The sequence below is a fragment of the Cornus florida genome, unplaced genomic scaffold (genome assembly GCF_030987335.1).
Source record: "Cornus florida cultivar Cherokee Brave unplaced genomic scaffold, ASM3098733v1 CherokeeBrave_3.0.0_Hap2_Chr07, whole genome shotgun sequence".
Lineage (NCBI taxonomy): Eukaryota > Viridiplantae > Streptophyta > Magnoliopsida > Cornales > Cornaceae > Cornus > Cornus florida.
In genome coordinates, this window is record NW_026775577.1 from 13,562,542 (window position 1) to 13,573,410 (window position 10,869).

At 38.6% G+C, this 10,869-nt stretch overlaps 1 protein-coding gene across 1 annotated transcript; it reads right to left on the bottom strand.

Annotated features, from left to right (window-relative positions):
• Positions 1-371: 371 nt before the first annotated feature.
• On the bottom strand, positions 372-6,403 carry LOC132266452 (probable metal-nicotianamine transporter YSL7). Its single transcript, XM_059767328.1, has 6 exons — positions 5,439-6,403; positions 2,563-2,726; positions 2,355-2,452; positions 2,122-2,256; positions 1,741-1,930; positions 372-1,655 (listed from the first exon to the last, which is right to left on the bottom strand). Exons 1-6 carry the CDS (start codon positions 5,845-5,847, stop codon positions 528-530), a joined length of 2,124 nt encoding a protein of 707 aa, XP_059623311.1. The 5' UTR covers positions 5,848-6,403; the 3' UTR covers positions 372-527.
• Positions 6,404-10,869: the final 4,466 nt, after the last annotated feature.

The following is a 10,869-nucleotide window of genomic DNA, read 5'->3' on the forward strand; positions in this document are numbered from 1 at the left end:
ATTTAGAGTTCAAAAGTAGGACAATTGCGACTGATATATGTGAGTGGTGGCTGACGTCATATGTCATTGACATCTATGACATCAGCCTCTACTCACTGATCGAATTTGTTCAATGAATAGCCTCAATTTTAAGAGAGCAATTGAAAATCAAGCTGAATTTTTTTTTAGCCATCTAGGAGGGTTGTTTTGACTTCAGAGTAAAAGATTGTAAGAAGCCTGTGTTGATCAAGAAAGACATGCCAGACTCTTAAAAGCCTATCAAATACAACGACCTGCGAAAACAGAAATTCGATTGTAAATAGAAGCAGATTAAAATTCATTTCTCTCTTAAGGACTGTAGAGTTCCTTTGCACAAGTCACCTATAAGCTGAAATTTTGGATCTTATTATATATGAATACTTTGCACATATAGGACTTTGACTCTACTTTCTAGCATCAACAGATGCATGAATAATTCTACATGTACATAGATATGATGAGATCCATGTTTGAAGATGAACAAAAGAAATAAGACACCATATACTTGCCTACCCAATCTTAGATTTAGATTTAAGTTCTTTAAGGAATTTATCAACCTTGCTAGTATATTTACTGCTCAGAAACTTCATGCAGATGGGTGGTTTCACACCTAACAAAGCGATAATGGAACTAGGCAGTGTCCATATTCCCTCCCCACAAATTAAACCAGAAGCCACAGCAGGTCCGAATGCATCGGCCTTGGCCTTGTCTATCTTCCTCCAAACAAAGAGTATGAAGCTCCCAATGCACATAGCAATCGCAAAGTACGATCCAATGTAGAATGGTATTGCCATTGCCATAGGAAGAGGAATATACTGAGCCCACTTCTTTCCAACAACATCTCGGATTGCATTGACAACAATAGCCACACCAAAGAACAAATAGCAAAGCTGAAGGCAGTGCTTTGGCAAAGCTGAAAACCCATCAACCCCCAAGATTGCCATGTTCCGGTAAACAGTAGCATAAGGGGCAGGATATTCTGTACCAAGGACACCGATATCAGGGAATGCCTTGTAGAAGAGCCAAAACACACAAGGGGAAATAACACAGCCCATTGCAGTACCAATAGCTTGGCTCACAAACATGGACCTTGGTGAAGCCAGGGTCATATAGCCTGTCTTGAAATCCTGCGTGAGGTCAGATGCAGTGGAGACTATGTTCATCATAACCCCACAAGCTGCTAATCCCGCGAGCACTCCACCACCAGAGGCTCCTGCCCATGATCCGATTACAAAGATTGCCAGCTTTCCGTAGGTGGATGCCAAGGACCAATCAGTCAGCCCACATCCATAAGCATTGCAAAAGGCTAATACGGGTGCACATACATATATAACCACAATATAGTACCACTTGAGTGGGGGGAAGATATGTGGAATTGTAACGGCAGAGATGACAGCAATGATTAAATAGCCAGCAACTGCAAGCCATGTTGGTATTTGGTCCTTGAGGAAAAGTTGGGTCCGTCGTTGGTCGTCATAAGATACAGAATTCGCTAGGGCAGACCGACCATCAACTGGAAGGACATCACCTGAATCTTTTTGACGCATTTGGTTATATAAACCAAAGATGGTGATATAAAGGACTTTGACAAAGTTGTATAGTCCATCACCTAGGATCATGGATATGCCAATGAAGACCTGTAATAAAGGAAGGAGAAAGGATAGGTTAGAAAGCGAGCAGGTCCAAATTTTTGTACCTAGGCTTTAAGAACAAGAAATTTACCCGGTAACCCTGTATCCCATGGAGATTACTTTGCCCCAGGCCAGAAGGGTACCAATGGCCCTGCTGGGTCTCTATAAGAGGCCACATTATACCCCATGAGAGAATTCCTCCAATTAGCAACGATACGTTGACTAGATATGGACAGATCATCCCAACACCAACATACATTGCTGAGAAATTAAAATAAAACCTGATTTTTTGATTGGGGGAAAAACAAAAACGAAACACAAAGAAGATCAGATCACTTGAACAAGAAAGAGAAAACGTTAAGCTTAAGTCGTAGAGAACTCAATGAGCTTGCTGCTAGTTGTATATATGCTGCTCAAGCTAATGGATATGTATGAAGGAAATTAGTGAAAATGGAGGGTAATAGATATGTACTTTTGTTCGTAGGCTTTGAGACCAAGTGAAGGAAAATATTCAAATCCACAATTTTCCCCTCCAGTGTAGAACCACTGGAAGAAACCCCACAAGATGCTAAATGAGAAGAATCTGCCGAGAGTTCTGACTTGTTTCCTGTAACAAAATGATCCGAGAGATGTAAACAGATCGAAAAGAAAACTTGTCTCCAAGATTGAACGAGTAAAAATGGATATTTTTATTCATAGACTCACTTTGCAAGCTTGGCTCCTTTAGGAGTATGGAAGCTGTTGATAAGGTGAGCGGTTGCAGTGCCGCTTGGATAAGTCAGTTTGAAGTCTACTATCATTATCTGAAACAGATTATACATGTAAATAAATGTATATGTTGGAAGTATGAAATTGGGCGGCAAAATTAACAGGACTGTTTGTCCATGAGGATAGCTCAGAGAAACAATCTTACCCTCCGAAGAGGCACCACAGAAAAGAGTCCGAGAAAGCTAACAACAAAAAGAAATCCAATCATCCATGCCAAAGTTGGATTCTTGATATTCGCTGCATTCTTAGCTTCACTTGACTGTTCAGCAATTTTCTCACTCATGCCAAAAAGGTAACTACCAAAACCTCCTGCTCATAACAACAAAAACATGCTAATAATTAGAGAAAAAAATCAGGATCAAAACTAAATCTACACTTTGTGGCCCAACCAAGTCCATTTAAAAATGAGGCCTCTATAGTCAGATCCATTTGCCAAAAAGGGCCCATTCACTAGGAAATGATATTTAAAAATTAATTTTTTGTTATAATATTTGTATTATTTTTGAATCAGAACATTTGAATTATATTTAACAATAATTAATTAGGAGTTAAGAAATATTATATTACTACAAAAATACCATGATTTTACTAATAAGCTCAAATGAGTAAATAGCTTTTACAATATATATATATAAGAAAATTATTATTAGGGCTGTTGACATGAGGGTAGACCTCGTGGGGCTTGCATTTACTATCCCAAGAGTCTCGTTACGTTACAACTTTCTGGAAAAAGCATAAAAGCCCAAAGTTATCAACAATTAAATAAAGACACTATTTTCAGTTTCGGCCATTGTAGGAAGGCCGAACTTCCAATGAATCTTAGGATGTGAGATTAACACCACTAGTTACACGTGGCAAATCATTATAGGATATTATGGGACCCACCACCATTAAGGAGATAAGTTCCTTCCGCAAAACCATGAGTTGTTGTGGAACAAAAACAGTAATCAGCCACTAATAGTCAACCTAATACTACTTATTTAACCAGCTTTTGTAGGTTTACAAGCTTATTTTGGTTCTAATAACTCTAATCCAAACAGTCCCAACTACTTGACATTAACTGCCAAGTGCCAAATGAAATCCTACCAAGACAGATGTGTCCCGTCTAGATTCATAGAATTAATTCACAACAATTAACAGAAAAGAGAGATAAATGCATGCACAATAATAGCGGTTGAACAGATAATTCAGTTGGTAGAGACACTTAAACTGTGTGGGACAGGGAGTGAGAAATTCAAAAAATAATTGTTCTGTAATTAGTAAGGGATTGTGAAATAAAATGTTTGTATGTGTCAGTGATGGATTATACCATGCTATAAAAAAAATTTCACTCCACTATTGGCAACAAAAGTAAAGTAAAATAATAAATTCATAGATTTCATGTAACATTTTTCTACTATGGTTGATATTATGACATGCTCTAAAAAAATCTGACACGACTGTTGGGGAAAAAATACAAAATTCATAGATTTCTTGTACGCACTAATATTTTTTTATGGTTGAGATTATGGGATGCTCTTAAAAAATTCGACTCTATTATTGGCAACAGCAGAAAATACATACATACATACATACATACATATATATATATATATATATATATATATGGATTTCATGTGGTAACATTTTTCTTTTGTGTCAGTATCAACCACAATTTTGAAAGAAAAATGAAAATTTAAAATCATTTTAATAACACCAACATTTGGGAAAACTTCCAGGTCCCGTTTGGATACATAACATAGGGAAAAAAAGAAAATGATAGCATTAGTTATTAGTTACTAGAGAAAAGAAAAAAAAATGATGACAATAATCTTTTTGAATAGATAGAAAAGATAAAAAGGCAAAAAAAAAAAAATGAAAAAGAAAAAAGAAATGATATAATTTTTATTTGAATGAGATAGATGAGAGAAAAAAAAAAAAAAAAAAATGAATAATAGCTAAACTACTATTATATACTTTTAATTAAAGGAGAGAAATAATAATTTCTTTCTTTTAATTATTAAGAATAATTTTAAAATTATAAAATAGTACTACCTAACTATTTTTTTTTCTTTTCCCTCACTATCCCTCCAAATCTCAAAAACAAAGCCTAAAATGATAGTAGTTGTTATTGTTTCGGTAGATTGTTGAATTGTCCGAAAGATTGCAAGTGTTCATCAAAATAATATATATAAATAAACAATAAATATTGTAAAAAAAAAAAAAAAAAACACACAAGCACACACACATATATTTTGGTATGTTATACGTACGATCAAATGGTCCAAAATCAATGATCATGGTCCAATTTTTATTTTTTTTAGTTAACTTGAGATATCCGGGATGGCACGAACACTTTAAACCCACCAATAACCCGGCTAATCTCCCAATATTCGAAAGGGTGCCTTCTCACTTGGGCCAAGTAAGTCATTACAGAGGCAGCGGAGGCTAGCAACAAAAAATATCAAGGAGACTCAAATCTCAGACCTTAGACTTGCTAAGTTTCAAAGTCCAGCGAGTAAACTGTTAGAGGATATCCGAAATGGAGTCATGATCCAATTTTTAATCGCACTTCGCACCACTTTTTGCAGACGAAGACGATCATAAGCCTATTCTTGCCTATTTTGGTTCTCTCTCATGAAGAGAATCTCCCAATATTCGAAAGGGTGCCTTCTCACTTGGGCCAAGTAAGTCATTACAGAGGCAGCGGAGGCTAGCCACAAAAAATATCAAGGAGACTCGAATCTCAGACCTTAGACTTGCTAAGTTTCAAAGTCCAGCGAGTAACTGTTAGAGGATATCCGAAATGGAGTCATGATCCAATTTTTAATCGCACTTCGCACCACTTTTTGCAGACGAAGACGATCATAAGCCTATTCTTGCCTATTTTGGTTCTCTCTCATGAAGAGAATCTAAATATAAACCCCAATTCTTTTACTACACCCTACTCTACTCTTTCTTTCCAATTGTAGGATTAGCAACAGGCAATCGGCGAGAAATGTATGTCAGGCAAGTCTAGAGAGAGAGAGAGAGAGCGAGTACCGCTGAAGGCGATGCCGGAGGTGGCGACGACGCAGGTCTGAATGACGGTGTTCTCCTGCCTGGTGAAAGGCTGCTTCAGGAGTCCAGATTTCTGGAGAAGCTTCGTCCACGTCTTGACGAAGAAGAACCCTAACAGACCGGCCGAGACGTTGAGCGACGGGATGATACCGGTGGTGAGATTGAGCTTCATCACGATGAAGGTGAAGAGAACTCCCAACAATATGCTCACCATGAAGGCTCGCACCGTCAGCTGGCTCTGCCATGGCGGTACCTCCTTGCACTCGAAGATCCGCTCGATCGAGTCGATCGCGTCATCGTCTTCTTCCACCTTCTTCGTCTTCGTAGGCTCCACGACGGTGCCTTTTTCTTCGGCCGTTTCGTCTCCTTTCTTGCTGCTTGTTCTCTCCATGTCCACCAAAGCGTATTACGGATCTGTTTCTGTTTGTTTGAACTTTGAATCCTGGTTTATTGCGGCAATTTCTCCCTCTTTATATATGTGCTGTTTAAGCACTTTCTCTCTCTATATGTATATGTATGTGTGTATATATATTATATATCATGGCTTGTCGTTATTTGAGTGTGATGGTTCCCCTCCGTAGGAGAAGTTATGGATACCTGTAGCACAGTTCGGTGAGCCAAGTATATTATGTTGTTTGTTCACTTAGTCAGAATACAATGTTTTTTTTTTTTTTTAATTATTATTATTATATTTAAGTGGAACCTAATTCGTTAAATGGCATATTTTAATTGGATACATATGTAATATTTTTATTAAATATTTATGAATTTAATTTTTTAATTAAATTAGACCACGAGATTAATAATTTAATTTCTCAGTAGACCAAATTATATAGCATTCGGAAAATTACATCACACAAAATAAGTTTAGATTTATCTAATGACTCAATTTATACATCATTATTCTAAGTTTATGTGCAATGTCTTGATGGTTTAATGTCTTAGTGTTTTCGAGAATTTTAGAGTGTCATGACTCGACTCTTTTCATTCGGTTAATCTAACTTCAAACACTTGTCTTGAAAAAAAATATATATATATTCTAAGTGTATGTATATATATATATAATTAAATATGTATGTCATTCTTGCGTAAAATAACAAGTATCACCCTTGTGCAATTGATGTTAACCATTGATGCAAATGAAAAAGCTTATTTTGAATTGAAATTGAACGGTGCTACATGACCTGACTGTATTGCACCTGACATCTACCGACTCATCTATGTGGCTGTCCACGTTGCCATCTTCTCTCCGACTCATCCATAGCCCTCGCCGCCATCTCTCCTCAACCAAAATCACCGCCATCATCTCCCTCCTTATATCGCTACCACTTCTCAACCACAACCGCCGCCGCCGCCATCACTTCTCCTCCACCACAGGCCGCCGCCATCTCTCTCCACATAGTATCACCCCTTGGGTTCCATAACCACCACATCTTTTCTCCCTCTATTTCTTCTGTGTTTTATATACATACATATATTTATATACACAGGCCCATACACACATATATCTAACTGAAATCATATACTGCCCAAACGGAGACGATGGATTCTTTGGATTGCTTTGATTACCACTTGCTGGGTTTGGTTTTAGCTTCAGCGAGAACGTGAGCCGGATCATGAAGGCGCTGCCGGCGAATGCGAAGATCTTAAAGGACGCGAAGGAGACGGTGCAAGAATGCTAGCCGGAGTTCATCAGCTTCATCACCGGCGAGGCCCCGACGATTTGCCTTTTGCTTTCAACCCATTTGTTTCCTCAATTTGAACATCAATTTCAACAAGAAGCTAGCTCAATTTCTTCTCCAACACCCAATTTCAGACTCTCTCTCTCTTCCCCTTCTCAATCTCACTCTTCTCCCTCACAACTTCCCTCATTTCTCTCTTTAGTTTCTGCAATCTCCCCTCACTCTCTGCTCTCTCACTCACAAACCCATTTCTCTCCTCCGTAATCACTTCAACTTGTTGATTGACATGCACAGAAATAAATTCAGAAACCAAGTTCCTCTCCAACTCCGGTCGTGCTATATCGTCCTGCAACTGAGTCAACTCGCCCTGCAAAACCCCCTTTTCCGTTTCAGACCGTGTTAGCTCCAATTCCAAAGACCATTTTTCCTGGGGGAGTGAGTTTAGTTGTTTGAGGCTTTCAGTGGTCTCCTTGAGAAAAATACTGTTTGGGGTGGTTTGGTGGAATTAGTGGCGGCTGTGGTTGGGGGCAATAAGAGGAGGAAGATAGAGAACGAAGAAAGGACAGGTGAGAGAGAGAAGAATTGGACAAAGCTCTGGCCTCTGGGATCAACCCATGTCGTCCTTTTGGCGCAATCCTCGGCGTGAAGCTCGGACTCATCTGGATTGTGAAGGCAGAGACATGAGAGGCGCCGCAGGAGAGAGAAGGGAGAAAGATGAGAAGATTGAAAGAGATGAGAGAGAGTAAAGTTGTCTGCCTAGTTGTACCAATTAACATTTGACAAGTGGTTGTCGGTTAAAGTCGGGTGAACAGTAGTCGGGTCATTTAGCATTTCTCATTGAAATTTGCTTCTCAAGCTGAGGAGATGAATTAGAATCTGTGTTCGCTTTTGATGTTACTTTTCATAAATAAACAATCACAACATGTTTCTTAGAGTAGCTCCAACTCTTTAGGCAAATGAAATATTATATCTCACAAGAGTTACATTTATCTATGTTCAGTATGAAATTTTAACTTTAAGACTTTAATTTTATGCAATCGTATATAAAGTTGGCGTAACCAGAAAAGCGATGGCCATGCAAAGCAGCCTGCCTGTGCTGCAAAGCTTACTATGTGCCACAAAATTTGATGATTGAGGAACACGACATGCAGAGATGTGCTCATTCTGAGAACACCATTATGCTTTGTATCCTCAATTATGACACTAGCGTAAATTCAGGGCTCAAGTTGAAAATTAGACTTATAGTCGCCTTCCGTCATAGCTGATGTGAGGCCCCATTTCGAGAGCAATTACAGGAGAAATTATTGTACGGACCAAGTCCATACACCTCAGCAAGTTGAGTTGGTGGACTACACCAATTTTTTCTTGACAGCTATAATAAAAAATTATTTTTATATTCAATTTGCCACATCAGCGCAGATGGGTGAAGAAATTGACGGAGAAAAACAGAATTTTTCTCTCTCTTCTTTGGGAAAAAGGAGAAATTATTGACAGTAATGGGAGTTCCACGTTACTTTGCTAACATAGCATCACAAACCAATAGAATTGGGTTTTTTCGCATCACAAGCCAATAGAATTGAGTCTTTTTCCACAGATGTATTCCTCGCAATGTTCCCTTTCTCTCACTACATCCAAGTCAACCCAAAATTCCCCTTCTCCCCCTTCACTCCCCGGTGCCGGCAATTGAGGAGAGAACGTGGAGAGCTGAGTCGACAAAGAGAGGAATCCTCGGCTGAACCTGACAACGCCGATGGGCTCGGTGAGGGCGGAGTGAGCACAGCCGAAGGTGAAATTCTAGAGAACCAGCGTCGGCAACGACATGGGTATCGATAAAGAATCCGAAAATTACAAGGATGGGTCTCGTCTTTGTCTTCAGCAACGACCTCGACGCTGCGAACAGATCAGACAGTTAAAGGCGACGACTTTCTAGGTGGTTATGGCAACAATGGTGGGAGAGGGTGTGGCTTTTTTGGTAAGAGAAATGTGCAGGGCATGGAACAGAACGCGTATGGGAGAGATTCGGTAAATAGATGGACAGGTCACCGGAGAAGAACTGAGCAGAGAGAAAATCAAGTCGCCAACGACGACAAGACTGAGGGTCAAACAGGGGCCGGATAACAGAACGATGGGCAAGGTCGGAGGTGAAGCGGCGGACTGAACGGCAGTCGGCGAACAAGGAACTCTGCGACACGGATGATAGCGATTGTGGATGGCTCGGATGAGGGCGACAGTGGAGATGGACGGCGACCAAGAATTGCAGTCTAACACGCCGTCCAACACAAGCAAGCTGCTTTCAATCTTCAGCGCAAATTTGAAGAGGAACGCCACGACGGTGAGGAGAGACCCGTCGGTGAAAATTAACGCCGGCGTTGGTTTTGGGTCTATAACTTGGATGTAGTGAGAGAAAGCGAACATTACGAGGAATACAACTGTGCAAAAAAGACTAAATTCTATTGGCTTGTGATGCCATGTCAGCAAATTGACGTGGAACCTCCGTTGCAGTCAATAATTTCTCCTTCTTTAGGTTTCGTTCCCTTCTCGTTTTATGTGTGCAACTTTTCAGAAATTGTTTCTTTCTAACCACTTTTCCCTAATTCAACAATTCGAATTTCAAGAATTCAAACCTCTCTCCATTTATCTTAAATTTTTATTCAAAATAAGTTCCTAGATAATGCTTTGTGAATGATTGAAGAGAGCGGGTCACAGTAGAAAAATGGATGGTTTTAGGGTGGAAGTGATTGAGAAATCTGAGTTCCAGATTACTTGTGTCGTCAAGAATTCAATTCTCCATAATGGTATTTTATAGATTTTTATTCTTTATGTACGAATGGTATTCGAGCTCGTCAACGAAACTATCTTACAAATCCCCAACAACAACTAAGGCAGAGATGGGTTCTCGTTGGAGATTTATATTCTCCACATCCAAGAAAAAAAAAATTGGTGCTCTTAAGCCTCGATATATGCTTCGAAATTTTCGAAGAATGATTGAATCGTGTAGACAGATGGATGTTGGGTTGTTAATTTGGGTTTCCTTTACATGGTGTAACCAAAGGGATGACATACCCTTTCTTTTTTTGTTGCTACAAACGTAAGTGGGTGATGTGGTTTTTTTTTTCTGTGGTACTGTTTGACATTTTTTTTTTGTATGAGTTTTAAGGTTTTATGCTTCTTTACAAGGCAATAAATTTTATTCGGTGAATGTAACAATACATCATTGATGTTGTCGGTAGATCATTGTTTTTACTACCCAAAATGCAATATTCGTTTTTTAAAACTTTCTGAGGGAAAAGGTTCACTATCATCTATCAGTTTGAACATATACTGAAATGAATTTGCATAAATCAGCAGAATTGATCAAACTTATGAAGATTATGCCATATCTAATTAAAAACACCACATTTTTTTTTTTTAAGAAAACAATTATTATTACTCTGTATTTGTTTAAAAATATTCAGGATGCAAAATGAAAAATTCGAAAGATGCTGAATTTGATTGCCTCTAACTTTAAAACCCCTGCTCTGTCAATACTCCTAAATTTTGGATCAACCTTACACTTTATATTCTACTGTTATAAACTTGTGATTGTTTATCATGTAAGGATGATATGTAGAACGCATCCCAGAAATAATTCACTGAAACATGAACCCAGAAAAGGAAAAACAATCCACTAAATCGAAATTAACCAATAACAAAAGCTTTAATAAAAATAATATTGTATATCAGTTTGGGAT